The sequence below is a fragment of the Symphodus melops genome (assembly GCF_947650265.1).
Source record: "Symphodus melops genome assembly, chromosome: 1".
Taxonomy (NCBI): domain Eukaryota; kingdom Metazoa; phylum Chordata; class Actinopteri; order Labriformes; family Labridae; genus Symphodus; species Symphodus melops.
In genome coordinates this window covers 41,276,123-41,295,778 of record NC_136691.1, presented here as the reverse complement: position 1 = coordinate 41,295,778, position 19,656 = coordinate 41,276,123, and the positions used below count along the sequence as shown (strand labels likewise).

Below are 19,656 nucleotides of genomic sequence, written 5' to 3'. Positions count from 1 at the left end.
AAAGCGATGGAAATGCATTGAAAAATAGCCTCTTGAGCTCATAGTCTTTTTTTTTTTTTTTTTCTGTTTGAACATATCTTGTTTTCTCTTGTAGGAGTCCTAGCTGTCAATATCCCCTTCAACGCCACATCAATAGGGCGCCACAAACAGATATGAAAGGCAACACCTACGGCTCTGCATTGATCACAGTGACATTTACTTTGCACACCCACTAAATGTCCTGCCCTTGTCACAACATTTGAAGAAAATCATACCAATCAATGACACTCACACACTCACACTCACACACACACACACGCACACACACACACGCGCGCACACACACACACACACACACACACACACACACACACACACACACACACACACACACACACACACACACACACACACACACAGACATACACAGCACACAGACATACACAGTGGTGGGGGGTGTTGAACTTAATGCCAACTTTATTGAGTCTTATTATACAACATTGCAGCGTTACCACAACTTCAAAATTGTCAGTATTTTTAATGTGAAAATTATGTGGGACATATTATTTTTTTAACACCCTGACCCAGCCTTTTCAAGTGATAAGTTGAACAAACAGCAGCAGCGGCTCCGAACAGTTTGAAAGAAAAATCAAGATCAAAGCCAACGTTAAGAGTTTTGTTGTTTTTAGTTCATTTGGAGGCAGACGTAGGGAGGTGGGCTGGAGGCATGGGGAGCTGGTCTCACTCTCCTTTGCGTACAAAGAAAATTGAAAATGTGAGATGTTAGTAAACAAATAGAGGACATATAGGAAACGACTGGGTTTGATTAGTATAGTGCAGTATGACATTCTCAGGAGGAAGAAATAAGTCTGTAATTATCTTTATTTCTCCCTGCAGTCTCTCTCTGCCCTGTTACGTAACTGACAAAACTAAGTTTTGTCGGAATGAATTAACATGACTGAAATGATTCAGAGTGAATCATGAATCCTTTTTTCAAGTTCTCACATAGTGTATTCATGTTTTCTCTTTTGGCAGGAATAGGCCACTCAAATATTTTTATACGTGATGCTTGAGTTTCTAAAATGATTTATTCAGCAGGATACATCTACAGTTTGATCAGTGTTGTTTTTTCTAATATTACTGTAAATATCACTGGAGTAATATTTATAAAAAACGTGATTGCCCTCAATGTACCGAATGCCAGCAGAGATTTTCCAGAAATAAACACAGAAGATACATCTTCTACTTTTAGTGTTTTCAAACTAGAATTTTGGTCTGTTTTTTTTTTTTATGTTCCTTCACACCGTTTTCAGTCGATCAAAGGAAGAAAGAATGACAAGGAAGAAGTGTTTATTCTGTCATTTCTCATTTTATTGTTGTATCTTTCTGCTCTACACGTTTCTTTCTTCACATCATTGTTGCTACGGTAAGGCTTACCCGGAATCGCTAATCACAGAGCAGTTATGTTTCAGACACCACTCTGAACATCTTCGGCCTTCAAAAGCAAATTGTCCTCTGGGTTTTCTTTCTATTCTCCCCCTCACACCTCCTCTTTGTGACGGCCCAGGGTCCAGTTTTCCTGAAGCTTAGCTTCACATGAAAACCCAGAGGACAATGTGTTGATGGAAACGACTTGCTGCTGTTTCACTGATATATACTTTTCTGATAAAGTCAAAGTATTGAAGCTGTCAATCGCAATAAGGGGAGAATTCTATAATATTGTTTTTGACTGAAAAAGACGCAAAGCAGTTGGATACTTGCAATTCTTGAATTTCTTGAGCTCGACTGTATTTATGTTTTTATTTTATTATGACAGCTTGTTTTTTGTTTTTGTTGTGTTTTTTTGTCCTGTGTTTGACAGGAAAGAGTGACCCTTTCTGTGTAGTGGAGCTGAGTAACGATCGGCTGCAGACGCACACTGTGTATAAAAACCTCAACCCCGAGTGGAACAAGGTCTTCACTTTGTGAGTGGCTCTTCTAATACACACAGTTTGATTGAATCGAGTAAAGGACACAGAAATTGAAGGTTTTTTAGAATTATAGAGAGTTAAAAAAAAAAATAATAATAATTATACTGGATTTAACTTAAATACTTTTTTTTTTTTTTTACATTTCTAGGTATTAATGAAATTCCACTCTGAGCGTTGAAAAAAAAAAACTGATTCTGATTTAAAGTGTGAAACACTGTTTTTAGGCAACTAACTTTAGACTTAAATTACAAATGCTTTACTAAAGTACTTCAAGTTGTATCCTATAAAGCAATAACTCCATCAATACATCATAAAATATAAAGCTCATCGTGCTGCTCCTTGTTTGCAGGGTACATTTTTTTTAAAATGTAGTTCATTTAAAGCTAAAGTGAATTGTAAATGTCGTTTTTCCTCTGCAAAGTATCTTCTATATATTGTGCGATTTCATTCCACTCGTGAATTCCCAGCGATGGGACGGGTTAATTTAGTCATTCTTTGAGTGCACGTCTCTCTCATATCCTCCTTTCTATACATAACACCAGCAATCTTCTTTCTAGCCTAGTTTTCAAAAGATGACACATATGAGCTCCACACTTTAGTTCTACTTAGCTCTGGCTGTAAGTTGTTCATTATCACATAAAGCATTATTATGTGGTTATTCTAAAACATTTATGTAAATGAGGGTATTCATATTAAGCTTTGTTATGACTTACATTTTAGATTTGAATCTGTTTTCTGTGCGTCTTTAATATTCATAGAAGCAAGATGTGATAGCTTCCACACTGTTTCCCATAGTATATCTCCGTTGTTTTTCGTCTTTGTGTGTGGTCCAGCAACGTCAAGGACATCCACTCCGTACTTGAGGTCACTGTTTACGACGAGGACCGAGACAGAAGTGCAGACTTCCTGGGAAAAGTGGCTATCCCTTTACTAAATGTGAGTCAAAGGCAGATTTCTGAGTGTGTTTCTTTTTTTCCTTTGGGGATAATAGAACGTACATAGAGGAACAGAAAGAATGAAAACACACAGTGGAAGATATAAAAAGCAGAGGTTATTTTTGCAACTACACAGATGAGACCGTTATTATTTCACAAAGAAAAAGCAATGACAGGAGGGAGAAAAAGATGGAAGAGAGGCTGAGTAGAAATAGGAGATTGATAGGTGAGAAGAAAGAGAGTGAGGGAATGAGAGATGATATGAAAATGACACTGATCGGAAGAATGAACGCTGCGATTCAGGGAAAAAAAGGGCGACGGATTTATATATGTTTGAAAAAAATATAGATAGCCTGTGAAAGAGCTGTGTGTAATCTATCTGTGCTCTGCTGTACAGTATGATTCCCCAGGATAGTTAATTTCTGTTTGACAGAGCCGAGCTGCACTGGGTAATGAACAGGTACTTGTCATAGTTGCCACAGTTGTTTTGGGTTCCCTGTCAGCGCCAGCAGCTGGGGTTCAAAGGTGGCCCGGGGAGCCGATTCAGCCGGGTATTGCCAGACAGACGCCTGTCATGTCCCTCTCCCACAGATCCAAAATGGAGAACGCAAAGCCTACGCCTTGAAAAGCAAGGAGCTGACAGGGCCAACAAAAGGGGTCATCTTTCTCGAAATAGACGTGATTTTTAATGCTGTAAGTCTTTCTTTTGCTTTTTTGATCCCCCCCCCCCTTTCACCACCGATGTGTTTTTTGTTTTTTTTTGGCCCCCCAACCCCATTATCCTCTTTCTACATCCCTCTCTTGTTCTCTCCAGCATCCCCCCCCCCCTTCACTCTGCGCTGCTGTTGTCTTTATTCTGTTTGTGTGTCCCCCCTCCTTTCGCTTCCATCTCATCCCTCGTCCCTTGTCCCTCGTCCTCGTTTTGGCTTTAATTATCGAAGACTCCCTCTCAACAGCCTTTGTTCACCCATTCACCATCGCTGTGTGTGTCCTATAGCGGCCATCTTACAGCTCTCTCCCGCGCTCTTTCTAGCCTCTGACATGGGGCACGCTCTATGCATGTGCTTACTTATTACAATCGTACACAGTGTTTAAAAACTCTTAAAAATATAGTTGTTCTCTAATCCCTGTGATGTCATATGTTCATTAATTTACCTAGATGTGTATCACTCTCACCTTTTGCTGTCTATGAAGCTGTGTGTGCTCTCCCCCTCCAGGTGAAGGCTGGTCTCAGGACATTGATTCCCATTGAGCAGAAGTATATTGAGGAGGAGCCTAGAGTGTCCAAACAGGTACAGCTATTCTCTTTTACCACTCTGCCTCATGTTTTATCTGTGTACACCCTTGTACCCACTTTCCTCCTCAGCTGTCTGAAGCAAAATCAACAATCCCGCAGAGTGGCATCCTGTAAACTACAACAACTGTTCGTCCAAGATACAACAGGAAGATTGAAAGAAAAGCAGCATTTTGTTTTTTCTTTTTTTTCTCTCTCTCTCCCTCCTCTCATCTCTCCCGCCCTTACATCCACTCTGAGTGGTGAATAGAAATGTCAAGCTGTCAGCTCTGGGGTGCATAAGTAGATTGGCCATCCTTATAGTTGGCCCTCTATGCCACTGCTGCTTTGCACTTCATTGTCACGCCGCTCAGTGTGGCGGCACCACAAAAGGCTGAATAGTAGGGGCTGGCCCGCATCAGACGTGTCATATGAGTGACCGTTTGGGCTCAGCAGTCAATGCTGCTCTATGCACAGTCGAGCACAGCTCAACACTCACACCAGATCCCGAACCATTCTTTTGTCAGCCCTATTCCCTTCTTTCCTCACTGTTGCTACCAAGTCTACACCTCTCTCTAGAGTGAAGAATCCTTTTTCATCTCCATTTCACCTCTGACTCATAGAGATGACCCATGTCAGCGTCTCGCAATGATGATGTCACCGGCTGCTTTGGAGGGTTTGCCCCGTGAGGGCTCTTTTGTGTGGGAGCAGCTCCCCTGCTGTGGCTTGCTTCTTAGTGTGCAGAAACACACACACTGAAATGAAAAAAAAAAAAAAACACACACACATAAGCTGCCTGCCAAACAAAACCATTTAATTGTAACTGTGACATTTGAGTGAAATAAATGACTTTGCCATTTTTCTAAGTGGTTGTAAAGAATAACTAAAGGCGCTCTTTGAAATAATTCACGGAAAAAGGATATTCTTATCCAGTCAGTTATGGCAATAATGAGCCAAGAAGAATACAGCATGTACATCAAGTACATGCGCTGAGGAACGTGGAAATGAATGATTCACAGTCTTGCTGTCCTCAGGGTCTGTGTGTCCCCAGCAGGACACCATACAGTCATCCTTAGTTTGGCAACAAAAAGCCTCTCATAATTATACATAGAGAAAGAGGAATCCTCCTCTCATCTAGCATCAAAGCAGCCAAGCTACCCCTAACCAAATGCAAATCAATCCGGAAGCACACATGCTTACTGTACAGACAATGGATGTTACTGTAGTGCTTCAGACACACTGAATACCCACAGTTTTCAAACATTGAACACACACACACACACACACACACACACACACACAATTTTTCGAAGTGTAAAATAATGGCCTAGAATTTCTCTGAACAGCGATCTGCAGAGACAGTGTGTCCTTTGGGAGCACTTTCTCCAAGTGGTGACCTGATTGGGTGGTTTGCGTTCTGCACTGCTGTTATGCTATTCCCTGAATGGTTGGCAGCCCTGGGGGAGGACAGCAGTTTGCCAGCTCCCTCTCTCCTATCTGGCCGAATGCACGGAGAACCCTCAGGGAGGAGAATCCAGGGACTGTGCTGGAAACTGTTATTATTGTACTCAACTTTATCACTGGGAAAGTAGACTTGAAGAAACACTTTGAGTTAGCTTGTCAGACTCTTAAGTGACCGTTTGTCCTATACGCTGAACCATATCCATATATAGCTATCTAAAGATGGAAAACATGGTGTTCTCAGTGATGTAATGCTGTAATAAAGAAGGGAACGTGAGGTCAGAACTGCAAATCCCCAAGTTGTAAAAGTTATTGCTCAAGTGAACTTTCCAAAGTGACAGCAGAACGAGACGCTGCATGGTTTGAACCTCTCTTATTCAAACTTACTAACAGAATGTCGTCATATGTGGACCGACTTCTAAGATGTTACATGTTTACCTTTATTGTGATGGATTCAGACCTCAACTAAACACAAAGGAGACACAATTAACATCTTACAAAGTGTCTCCCAAACTTCTTTAACAGAGGTGTGCTCTGTAAAGATTTGTAAAGAGATGTTTCCTCCTGCTTAAAATGTGTCTTGGATTGTTCTTTTAAAACAATATACACGTCAAGCCAGCTAATATTGACATGCTATAAACAAAACTGGGCTTATATCATAATTATGTCAAACAAAGACTTCTCAGTTCTCCCTGTCGTCACAGAGCAGCATTTTTACTGTGATTCACAGTATCTCCATGTTGCTAACTACTCGAACAATGAAGTGTGATATCTTGTACACAACACAATCATTTTTTTCTGATTGTGTTTCATTCAGTATTTTAAATATGCACTTTGTTGTTTTGTCTCCTTTAGCTGCTGTTGCGCAACTTTAACAGAGTTCGGCGCTGCATCATGTTCCTGATCAACACAGGCTGCTACATCAACAGCTGCTTTGAATGGGAATCTCCACAGAGGAGCATCTGTGCTTTTGTGGTACGTGGAGGTGCCCTTATTATTTTTGATCACACAAACATAAGAGAATCGAAACAGGTGCTCCTTTACGTTCTGTTGGGTATAATTACTCTACTTGCCAGAAAGATGATGATTCTGTTTCCTTCATCTTTGCTGTGTCAGGTTTCTAATGAAGGGGGAAGTAAGGATCTCCAGAATGTAGTTTTGCCCTCTTTAAAAAGGTGGCTGTACACTCAAATTTATGGTCAATAAACTCTTTAACTCGTGACTGAAAATAATCAGTTTTCCTGGAAACAACTTTTTACATCAGTTAACATCTGCACACATGCATTATAAGGAGAGCATCATGTTCACAAGGCCTGTAACAAGTTCTGATATAAAAGTATGGCTCATTCACTGGTAATTGCGCACTCTAACATAAGAGATTGTTGATGTCTCAAGTACATTACCACAGTCTAACTCTCTCTACACGCTCTTAACCACACACTCAAATATCTTGAAATGATGTTTTTGATTAAAACCTTTTTCCAGCCTCATATTCAAACTAAAAACCTGCATTTTGTGTGAATGACAAGTGTCTGTATATACGCTCAGCTGCTGGGATTGATTGGAAAGTTGTTGATGCATCTTAAACAAGGCATACAGAATGCTTAAGAACACTATCTATTGAAGTGCAAGCTGTCTTTTGCAGACAATGCAATTGGAAGCATCTTTCTCTCTCCTCCTATCCGCCACCTCTTCATCCTCTCTCTCTTTCTCTCTGCCCTGTCTCTCTCCATCCTGTCATCCGTGTGTGGTATTAAAAGGTGAAGTGTAATTGGACAGCAGAGCTATCAGTAAGAGACATTCTCCTGCAGGGTGGTGAGTGGCTGCACAGAGGTTCCTACCCTGAAGATGACAGAGCAGGCTTTTAATCCTGTCTGGTTTAGTGTCCTGACTTAAGTAGTTACAGGACAGGTGGACCCGCCCTGCCCCAGCCCTTTACAGAGGGGGCACAGCAGCAGACATTAGACATTAGCAACATTTGGCTGTCTGACACCAGTTTCATCTCTGCAGATGCTGTATGTGTGTGTGTTTGAACAGCGGGTCACAGTGTCATCACAAGACACGGTTCAGAAGAGACATAGTATTGATCAGTTAACATTTTCCCTCTATGTGTCTGCAAGCATCCCCGTGTGCTCGCCTGGTGCTTGTGTGACAGTTTCTCTTATTTAAGGCTGAACTGGATGTAAGCCTTTGTCCTGGATCTTTTTAAAAGTAATGAAAATGTCAGACTAAAAAAAAAAAAAAGGTTAAAGAATTCACAGAAAACAAGGTCACTTCAGAATTGTCATTCTACATAGTTAATAGGGAGGCAAAGATGTAGAGAAGCCTTCATGTCTCACACAGACCTTTTTGCCTTGCATAGCTTTTCAACCATTCTGAAAACAAAGCATATAATACATTCACTTCCACTTCTGAGTTACTGTGCAGACTATTCATTTTCTCATTGTACTTACTTTAATTCCAAATATTCAGATGACGGTAAAGGATGTATCTAGGCCAAGGGCGTAGCGTTTTCTAGTTTATAGAAAGTCTGAAATTTAGGTGTCATTGTGCCCCCCCCCCCTCCCCCGCTCTTTTGGGAGTCTGTTATCGTAGGAGTATGCACTTAGCTAAAAGCATCAGAGTATTTAGAGCCTCTGCTCTACACAGGTACTCCCTCCCCTTCCATTTCTTCATCCCTCTCTCATTTCTCCCTCACTTTGAGAGGCCTCTTAATCACTTCGCTCATCTCTTTAAGTGGGTTTTTATGGGGGGCCATCTGGCCAAGGTGGTGCGTTCATGAAGGTGTACGGCTGTGTGTGATTACGGGCATGTGTGTCTGTTCATATGTGCACGTGTGTTTCTGTCTGGCAGTCGTTCTAGACAGATGTTACACTTAACTTTCGAACACGGCTGTTGCTACAGAGGTGGAGTTGTGGGTAATTCAACCTCTAAACTTACAGATGTGTGTACTTATTAACTGTTAAGGAAGCCTGAGGAGGGTGTGCTCTCACTTTTATTTTTAGTTTTGGTGAATGCAATCGCAGCATCAAAATGCATTTGTCATACAGTTGTCACTTCACAACATTTCCTCGATAAAAACCCTCAAAAATGTCTTCCCTCCTTCTGCACGATTTTTGCAATGCCAGCTCGAGTACACATCGCTCATTAGGGCCAGCTGTGATTAGTGTGTACGTTGTGTGTGTTTTGTGTGCATGTGAGAGAAAGAGTGATATCACATAGTCTCACATGCAGCCTTTCTCTCTCCCTCTCACACCCACACTGCTGTCACCAACCCATCCCGACAGTGAATCAGCCACCGTGGCAGCTTTGCCTGAGGCGTTGGCACAATGGACGGGACTGGAGTTACCTCCTGTCCTGCATGATGGGTGGTGTCTGTGTGTACGTGTGTTTGTGTGTGTGTGTGTGTGAAAGGGTCTCAGTGTCTACGTCTGCCTGTCTCGGGGTTAAGCGTCTGCTTCCTCTCTCCACACCTGCAAGCTGAGCGTCTCTCCCTTCTATCTGTGCATCCATCCCTGTTCCTTTTTATCTCTCCCTCTCCTCCTCTCCCTTTGCTTTTCCCTCCTGGAGAGTTGAGGCCATTGTGGGGCCGAGCGGTGTTGGGTTCTGTTCTCCTGCTGCTGCCAGCTCTCCCCACGGCCCAGCAAGACAAGGCTGTTATTGCCCCAGGGACCACAGGCCTCAGCAGCTCTTCCTCCAAACAAATTTGCTGTAACTTTATCTGCAATTGGGCCCTGAATTGGGAGCAAATAGAGGCAGCTTTGTGAAGCTTGGGGAAGGGCGAGGGCAGGGAGCTGGGGGTTGTTGGGGAGGCAGGGGAAATGATACCGGGCTCTTTTATGTCAGGCAAAGTAGGACTCTTATCAGGAAGAGAGCCCAGACAAGGGAGCTACTTCTAGAGGAAACTGGAGCACCTATCACCTGCTTTGCATTTAGATAAAAATTCACCCTGCTGAAATAAAAAAGGGAAAAAAGCAAAGACAGGTACAGAAGCAACTATTCGAGTGTGTGTGTGTGTGTGTGTGTGTGTTTGCACATGTCTGGCTTGCAGTTTGATCGACATGCACACACAGACACACACAGTGCACAGACACCATAGCAGTCAGTGGTACACACCACTCCAGGTCTCTTTAAATTGCTCCTTTGACTCCTCTTCAAAGAACCTGTCTAACTTTTAAAAGTTTTAAAGTCGGGAGTTCGTCTTTGCCCACAGCAAGGGACAGCTTTGAAAGATATACTTTCACATTTTACTGCTCTCCTGATTTGCAAAACGAATGATAGTTGAAATATAGTGGCATGACTAACACAGAATACCAAGTCAGAGTTTAATCACCAGAGATAGACTTGACAGAGACAGAAAAACCTTTTGTTGAGAAGTCAGGTACACGGTATCATTACATAAAGTTGGTACAGCTGTTGTACTGTGGCCAGAATATGGTGGATACTTTATTTGAATGTTTCTGTGATTTTAAAAATAACTGCCTTTGACACTTTGGGTTTAGTCATTCAGGCTGTTTTTTTTTCTTTTCTTTTTTTTTTTTTATCCAAGCAGCATTAATTGTGCTGAAGATCTATGTTCTCCAGGAGAACAGCAGGGGGCAGTCTAGTACCACAGAATGATGCTCAGGTCCGGTCACAAACAGGACAAAGCCTCCCTCCCTCTCTCGTTCCCTCGAACTTAACAGGACTTTCTAGTTGCTATCTGGCAACACTTAGTGCCAGGATAGAAATTGATGTAAGAGAGATAAAGGGGAACTCTGAAATCCAAACTTCAGTTTCACTCCACTGAGACAGAGCAGAGGGAAAGTTAGCCTGGTGTGTGGTTAATGTAAGCCAAAGTACTGAATATTACCCTCCCACAGTGCCTCGGCTCAGAGCTGCAAGGACGCTGGGTGTGTTTTGAAACAAATAATGCAAGATACCACTGTCAACATGCCGCACTGAGTGCTTGAATAAATCATTTTGACTGGAATGTTTTGTTAACGTAAGTAATATCTTCTTGTGTGCAGGGGGTTTCTTAATATTAAGAGAAAGCATCAAAAACACTTTAATTAATTCAAACTACAACACCTGTCAAAATAATTGAGTTTACTGACTTTGTTTATTAGTATTTTAGCCAAAATTCTACAAATGATGCTGCCATGGTTTTACTTTGTTCCTGCTTTCTGATTGTCTATTTTAATAACACATCACATTTCAATTCAACACACTCGGAGATGTGAAGTTTGCCCAGTTCAAATGTTGCCTTTAACTTCATTTGAAATGGTTTTCCAGATTTGACAGGTGAAAGGTTTTTTTTTCCTTTTGACAAGTGAAGAGTTTTTTTCTCTAGTTTGAGTCCTTTGGATTTGTTGAAGCACACACCCGTTTTTTTAAAAAAAAAGAAAGGGTGATAAAGTTTTATGATTAAATACATTGTTTGGTTAATTCTTTTAAAATTAATTTGCAATAATTTGGAATAATATAGAAGTGCAATTAGAGAAAGAGACACACACTGACTATGTCTTTGAATTAATTTATCACCACACAGGTAAGAATTCAGCAGGATTAAACAGAAAGCATGAGCAGAGCATCATAAGTGTCCTTGTTCAGATAATCACAGAAAACTATCCCCGTGCCTTTTACCACACCGAGTCATCTTCAAATTATACCCATAGACTATATCTGGAGCTTCATTTATCCCTTTCCCCTTCTTTCTTTCCCTTTTGAACATGCATGTTGCGGTGTTTTTTTTCCTGCCCGCCTTTCTCTGGTCACTGACATCCACAGCAGGCTCCTTCCTACTCCCTCTTCCCCAGGCGAGAAGCCTGCTATCTGGTGTAGGAAGCAGCGGGGGTTGGCTGTGATCGCCCAGTCTTGGTGGAAAGGTCCGTGCACTGCAGGGCCCCTATTACCCAGCCGGGGGGCACAGAGACGGGGCAGGGCCAGCCACTGCTGAGCCTGGGTGTCCGGTTCCTCCAGCTGCCTGTCAAAACTTCCCCCTCAGCTACAATAAGCAAACGGAGGAGGAATGAAGAAGGATGACAGGTTAAACAACCTCAGGCAAAGAGAGATGAAAGATACATTTAACAGGAAAAAAAACACAAAAGAAGGATTTAAGGTTTCTTATAAACATTAGGATAGTGAGGAACAAGTAATTTGTCTGTGTGACAACGATACCGTGAGCGATAAGAGAGCCAGACACTTAATATATTTACAGTACAATCTATGCCTGCTGTAAATGATATTTATGGCAGAGTATTTCAAAGGAGCACCCTGTGTGTCTGATGAAGATGTTTGTAAGTGTGCAGTTATTTATATCTTCTAACAGAGTAGGTTTTAAACAAGAGAGCGCTCCTTTGTTTGATTCTCGTCGTGTTTCTTTACCTAGTTTCCACATTGTTCACTGAGAGATTATTCCAGTCTTTGTTTATGTTTGACATTATTTAGATTTGTGAACTATGATCATTTAAAAAGGATGATGCATGATTTTAGAATTTTGTAGAGAAACTGCGTGTGAAGATGCATTGTTGTGTTTGTATGCAAATTTCTTTTGCTGATCTTACACCAAAAAAGTTTTTTTTTAAATGTATGAAGGGAAATAGTTGTTTTGCTTATTAGTATACAAGTATGAATTATTGAACAGTTTTTTTTTTTTTTTTTTTTTTTAAATTTTCTCCCACACAGCTGTATCAGAGAAAAGAGTCTTTGTAGGTGAGAAAGAGAAGTTGAGCCTGAGAGAGGATTGGATCCTTTTGGGAGATTTGTTTGTTGCACCAAGGCCACTCAGGTTTATTTGAAAAAAACTTCTTTCTGGGAGCACTATGCAAATGCACTGGACATTTCTGATGTTTAATTTATGTCTGTATTTTTTTTTTCTTTGTTCACTTACTGTCAGTAAGTAAATTATACTCCAATGTTTGGAAACAATTTTTTTTTCAAACTTTTCTTTGAGAAAAAAAACGTCTTTAATTGTGTTCTAATTGAGACGTGTTGTTTGTGTTGATAGTCGGATGCATTTGCCTTTCTCTGTATGTTTAAGGAAAAATGTATTACCTCCAGCAAAGTTTGTGTGTGTCTGTCCGACCGGCTCCTCTGCAGTAACAGCAGACCTGCATCACACCGTGTTGAGGGGCTGTTGAACCTCATATTCACATTAACCCCGGAGTGTAAACACAATGAAGAGCTTGATTTTTCATTCTTCTCTCTTCCTGTCTCTCCCTCCTGTTAAACACTGAAATAAAACAATGTAATTGTTGATGATCAAGCTTTCTCTCTGTTGTTCAGCCAAACAGGAAAGCATGTAATTGGTGCACAGATATTGAATCTGCTTTATTCAGTAATAGTTTCAATTTCAACAGCCTGAAACATTTCCCATCAAATCTGATTGTTAATTAATTTCACATCTTGTGTTCATTTTGTAAATAGTGGATTTTTTCGTACTTGGATTTGATAAGTATTGTTGCTAGAAAAAGATGTAGTATTTGACACAGCATTGAATATAATTTGTCCTTTGAGTTTTTTAATTGTAAAAAATACTTATGAATCAGTTAATTAGGTAGAATGATTTTGATCTACTTGTTTCTGATTCTTCTTCCTAAAAATCTATTCCAGCTAAACTTTTTTAAACAGTCTACACAATACGCATTTACTACTGACACAATGCCACGGTCTAAGTAAAGAAGAGCCAGTTAGACATTTCATTTTCCCACATACATTTTCTCTCAATCGCCACAGTGATCTGTTTTCAGAGGCTAAACAGCCCTGCCAAAACCAGAATCCAAGGTTTAGGGAAAGGTTAATTTTCAGATGGTACTTTTCTTGTCTGCTGATGAGAGGGGAGGTAAAGAGGTTATGGATTTGGCAGATGGGTGCAGTGAAGGTTAGAGATGGGGCATGTGAGTCTTTTGGGCTGGGAGAGAGGGTATTGGGACTTGGAGTGACAGGGTTAGGGACTCAGGGTGTGGGGTGTGCGAGGTCAGATGCCTGGGTTTGGTCTCGAGTATGGAGGGGTCAGCTTTGACGTGCTGCGGCTGAAAACAGTACATGACCTCGCTCTCTGGGATGATTGGCAAGGAGGAAAGAGGCTGTGACGGCTCATACTCATCCTCTTCACCGTGGTCCTCCTCAGCTGAAGGCCCACGGAGCCTCGCGGGTCAGGGTGTTGAACTGAGGCTCACAGACACCGAGCCTGTACCTATTGTTGTTGCCCAGTTTATTTTTAACGCTTTGTTCCATGGTAGTTATGATTCTGCATATCAATGACTTGCAATGTGTGTTACTTGAAATTGCACATATGGTCTGCGTACGTTCTCAGGAATTTGCCTCATCAGGGTCAATTTGAGGTCTTATACGTATACATTCTTAACACACACACGTTTTCACACTTTTTTTATTCTCACTTTTCTTTTGCTGAAGGTTTTGTTTTCTTTCTCTATCGTTGCAGCTTTTTGTCATTGTCGTATGGAACTTTGAACTCTACATGATTCCTCTGGCTTTGCTGCTGCCTTTGGCCTGGAACTACATCCTCATTGCATCAGGGAAGGATACCAGACAAGACGTGGTGAGTGCTAACCTCATGGTCACCTCTTTCATTTCACTGTAGAAGCCTTGTTTGCGTTCAGCTCTTGCTTTGTTCACAGCATTAATCACATTAACATGCATTATGTTCCTTTGATACTAGTCTTCACATGTTTGTGCCGTTAAGTGAGGTGAAGATGATCACTATAGATTCACAAATAATGGAGAACTTTCTATTGAAAAACAGCATAAAATGAAAACTGACTTAAGATATACCGTAACTGCTGGTTAAATTGCAGCTCTAAACTTTTGCAAAAAATGGACTTGAATTTCAAAAATCTCTTCTGATTTTCTTTTAAAAAAACAACCTCCATCTGCCCCTTAAGGAGCCACATACTCAGTGCAAATCTCACATTTCTCACTTTAGCTTCTTTGAGGCAAAGAAAAGGAAGGAATAATAGGCTGTCACCTTGAGCTATGTTACGCCACTTACCTGGTATATTTATTTAATTCATTTATTTTTATCTCTTATACCAATTAAATGATGTCAAAGCAATGTCATGGAGAAACAGACATGTTTTAATCATGGCCGGGCACATTCGCCGAGCAGAGAATGAAACCAAGAGAGAAAGCTGGACTCTGGAGTGAGCGTGAACAATGATGTGATTAATTTTAATAAGTGCCTGTTTCCAAGACTCTGTTGGAAATAACCAGTGAACAGACCCAGAGTTTTCTGCAGTCTTCTGCCTCCTAAATGTGTATATATCCTGTATGTCTATCTCTTCATATGGAGTCTTTTGCTTGGATTAAAATAGATCTGTAAGGGATCTAAATAATGATGAATAATGAACTTAATCGCACTGCTTCGTGTGATTGAAATGCATCACATTTGAACTTTTTATCACCCCGTACACACATTTATTTGGTAAGTCTTCAGAGATTGTCGTCTCTATTTGTAAGAGTCTATGTTATATAAAAGTATCAGTAATCCAATTTGGAAGAGAAACCTCTTCGCAGACCAAAAGGTTCCTTGACAATGACAGTTTTACATGAATGTATAGTACATAATCATATTTAGCATATTTACATTGAATAAAGTTATTTAAGTAAATGATTGAGTTTTGGTCATTTTATATACAGTATGTCCAAGTCCAAACAAAACCCTCAATTTTTGAATGACTCAGACCTCAATTGTAGAGGGAATATTCCTCCACCTGTAGATGGCGACATTGCTTGACAAAAAAATCATAGATGCCTTAAGACTTAAGACCCCCCCATCCCCCTTTTAGTATCAAGCCCTAATGATATTCTTTTCCCATGCACTTCATAATTAATCTGAAGCAACATATTCCCATAATGTGCCACTCACTTCACATATGACTAAGTACATGTAACTCCTACTTCATGCAGAATTGTTTTTCTCTCTTCGCTGAAAGAGACTATTGTGTGTCAAGTATGGAATAGGAATTAATTTGAACATTACAAAATGTTGATACTGTTAGTACTTGTATTGCTAGTGCCTTTCACTGCAACAATGCTGCAAAGTTTTCCTGTGCTCGCTGATGAGAGGGGATATGGACACCTACTCATGGGGTGAGATTGGGTCTTTTAATTTCACTGTTCAAAACACTTATATTTTGGATATGTACTTAACAGTCATACAGCAATCTGGACTACATATTTAAAATCGACTGTAACTTCGATTTTTGTAATGATGAAAGCGTCATTATTGAAAACATTTGCCTGAAACAACAGAACATGTTTTCATGTAGCTTTTGTTTTAGCTTGTCTTTTGGATCCCTCTGCCAACACAACCTAAGATGAAGGTTGCTTGAACATTACGTTCTCCCGAGTGTGGCTGATGTTTTCTGTTTTCTAAGTACTTGACGTCGTTGGGCGCAGGGCTCAATAGATCAGCAAGGCCAAAAAATGTTCCGACGACATAAAAGACTTATTTGTGACCTTCTTTGAATAATATGTCTCTATTCTGTAATATGTACACAATCAGCAACACCTTTAAGTGAGTGTGTTGAGTATTTCTAACAATCAGGAAATTGTGTAGCTTGGAGTGTCAGTCCTTGGCTATAGGAGCGTATAAAGAGAAGTGGGTTCATGCTTGTGGTGCTATAGTCTGAGGCAAATGTGCCGTGTAAGGAAAAGAGAATAAGCAGTATATGATGTTTAAGCGAATGTGCATCATTCATGAGTCCTATATATTATCTGTGTGATGATAGTTGTGCTGTCTGATGTAGTCTGCTTTTTTCTTTTTGTTCTACGGCTATGAATCAGGCAGAACTGGAGAGTCTCACACAAACATGTGCATGTGTGAGTCACTCCAACTCTGGATCCTTGTGGACATGTGTGTACTAAAAAAAAGAGAGTGTGTGCACATGAAGGTAAAACTTATCTGTGTGCATGTTAGTTTTAAAAAAAGTGTATTTCTATCATTTGTCTTTGGGCGCAGGCGGTTGCATACATATGCAGACAGTCTTTTCCACATTATATTCCCTGAAAGTGGGATTAATTGTCAAAGCTTAGCACCATTAATGCTCCTTTTCTTGCTTCTGTGACACTCGTGCTGAACAGAACAGAGCAACACGGCTCACACAAAGAAGATTCTGCGACAGTCATTGTCTTTCTTTTCTCTGCATTGCAATCTTACTGTCGTAGGAATGGTGACTGTGAAACCTTTCTCCCTGCTCTGTTACTAAAACTGTATTAAATACAGTGAAAATAATGTGCATTAGGGTGAGCATTCACTACTGTCAGGCACTTGTGTTTGCAAATGTGTACACTGTAACGCTCATCTTCTGACACAAGTATCCCCCGAGTTCTGTCCCTGTTTGTTTTCAGACGGTTTTCCCAATCTGTGGCGGTGCAGTTAGTGCATACTGTCTCTCCGTTCTGTGCTTCCTCTCTTGGTCCCCTGGATTTCTCTTCCGAATCTTTATCAAGCTGAAGTCATGGACGGCTCAACATTTCCCTCTTGCACTTGGCAGAGAACAGAAAAGAATAGAAAAGAAAAACAAGGGGAAAAGGCTTTCTAATTACTTTAAACAACACACCAAATTAAAGCATTGTGCTGAGTGGAGCAGGGGTCAACATCCGGAGCACTGTGAGGGTAATACCAAAAGAATCTCTGCTGAACTCAGTGTGAAGGGCGAGAGGGAAAAGGGGAACGAGAGCGAAAAAAATAAATAAATAAAGTGTACACTTGAGCACAGACTTTCTAATAAAATGAAGATCCATGCTTCATGCTGATGGGTTCAATGTGAGGACCCTACTCTGATTCTACACCGCAACCTCGTTCCATAGCTCTGTCAATGGCAAATAAACAAACACAGTGTTCTCTACACGCTGTAATTCACCACTCAGGGTCACTGAGTGTTGTGTGGTTACATGGTGCTTTGCAAACAGATCCCGGATCAGGGCTCCTTACCCTCGCCCCAACCTTGACCAGTTGCTGCTAAGCAGTCGGAGCGTCCTCTGAACAGCGATTAAAGGGAGCGAAGCACCAGCGAGGTCACCGACCTCCTTTCTTATCATGTATCAGTCTGACCTGCGAACCCTGACTCTTCAACACTGTTAGCTGACCTGTGTGTCATGCTGTAACATGCTCACCGAAACAAACAAACAAAGAAGAGGACCTCTTACTCCTCTGAATACATGCAGAGGGCAGAACTTCTTTTAGTTGACTTTCAAGGCTGAAAATATACTAGAAAGGAAGGCCCATCCTGTATTTCTGCTTAGCTTTTATTCTAACAAGGTGATGGAGCAAGTAAATGAAATGACCCTTTCCTCTCCCGCTCTGTCATGTTTTGAAACCTGGAACAGTTTGAGGGCATAGATCCATCCTAAGCTTTTTAGCAGAGGAAGCTGCTGGTAAGCTGGGCTGGATCCGACAGAGGACAATCTGCTCTGCTAGCTGAGAACAAGATGTGTTCATCTGTTGGAGTCACCTGATGTGCCTGCCTACAAAAGTATATATGATGGGATTAAAGGAGGAGAGACAGAGCCATTCTGTTGGCCCAGAAAGACTCCAACCAGATGTTACAAAGGTGTTCATTTTAGTTCAGGCTGACGTAGAGGTCACGTACAGTGCAAAGTGATGTCTCTTTTTACCGCAGGATGACAGGCAATTAGGCCTCATGACACTGGAGAACCATCCTCTTTATCCTATGCTTCAGACCATTACATAGGTTCACCCACTGGATCCGCCATGCCATTACAGCAGAGAACACCTTAATGGTTTAGAGATACTCATACTCCACACTTAAAGACATGCCTCCGATGGCGAAGTACGACTGACTATAATGGATCCAGTCTACATCCTGTGTTAAATCAATGTGCATTTAAACAAATACAGAGCTTATAACCCTGCTAGAGTTTAGTCAAGCTTTAATACAAAATAATTGACATTTGCTTTCAACTAATATTCTTATCTTGCTCTGTTATTTTTAAGTCATGTTTTTCTACTTTTAGTAGTTTTTTACTTTTCTGACTGTGAGGCACTCACTGTGACTGCAGCAGCTTGTTTATTAGTGGAACAATAATCAGGTTTCTTTCCAAGACAGTAATAATCTCTGATACTGTTGAAACATTGGATCATTTGTGGAACAAGACTTCTTTGTCATTTTTATCTATTCTATTTTTTCCCCGATTTTGCATCTCAAACTTGCTTCTCTGCGCCTCTAAACACACTGCCTTGACATCTGCCCTCATTAAGAGCCACGCACCACACAGGTAGAGAATAGTAAATATTAGGAGAACAGGAAGGAAAAGAAGAAACGCTGCCTATTATACCTCAACTCCTGCAGAAAGTCACACCTCCACTTTTTCCCTTCTTAATACCGCAACTCGAAGGAGAGAAAAGGAGATAGAGAAAAGGAGATGGAGTGGGAGCAGGAGACAGAAAAAGACAGAGAGGCATTCAGAGAGACGGAGGCAGAAGAAAACAGCGGTGGATGGCAGACACTCCTCAGTGCGAAGTCAGACATGGCAGTTGGTGACAGGTGACAAAATCAAAAGGTCACGTCACTTTTAACTGTGAGCGCCTGTGCCCCACTGATTTCCCTCGTGCCGCCCCGGCATCACTGCGCTCCTCTCTGCTCCTCACCCTGCCTCCCTGTCTCTGCTAAACTGGCAGATAGGATGGCAAGCTGGCAGGCAGAAAGACAGGCGACGGGCAGAGTTTGAAGCGGGACAGGAGCATCGGGAACATCAGGAATGGCACGGCAGAATCCTCCCTGCCTCCCTTTTCATCATGTTGTCTTTTCTCCTCCAATCCCCCCATTTGTCTAACTTCCTTCATCACACTGAACCTTCTGTGCTCTTTGCTAACAACGTCAGCAGCTCGGGGTCTCTGCCTCAGTGCTTCCTGTTGTTTTGTCTATACAGTAAACCCGCTGTAGTTGTTTTCAGATTTGCGGAATAAACAGCTAAAGCCAACAGATGTTAGTGTGTACCAATAGATTGCACATTACGTGTGTACCAGCTCTAGCTCTCTTTTCCACAACAAAGTGCAATATACACAAAGTCA

At 41.2% G+C, this 19,656-nt stretch overlaps 1 protein-coding gene across 5 annotated transcripts in view; it reads left to right on the top strand.

The window, feature by feature from the left end:
- Nucleotides 1-19,656, top strand: part of mctp1a (multiple C2 domains, transmembrane 1a) — a 119,932-nt gene that overhangs the window by 72,743 nt on the left and 27,533 nt on the right. For all 5 annotated transcript variants that reach the window (XM_079337691.1, XM_079337690.1, XM_079337692.1 and 2 more), the window contains 6 exons: nt 1,841-1,943; nt 2,783-2,885; nt 3,476-3,577; nt 4,102-4,176; nt 6,474-6,593; nt 14,044-14,160. In XM_079337691.1, coding sequence (XP_079193817.1) covers nt 1,841-1,943; nt 2,783-2,885; nt 3,476-3,577; nt 4,102-4,176; nt 6,474-6,593; nt 14,044-14,160 — 620 coding nt within the window. The remainder of the gene's footprint in view (nt 1-1,840; nt 1,944-2,782; nt 2,886-3,475; nt 3,578-4,101; nt 4,177-6,473; nt 6,594-14,043; nt 14,161-19,656) is intronic.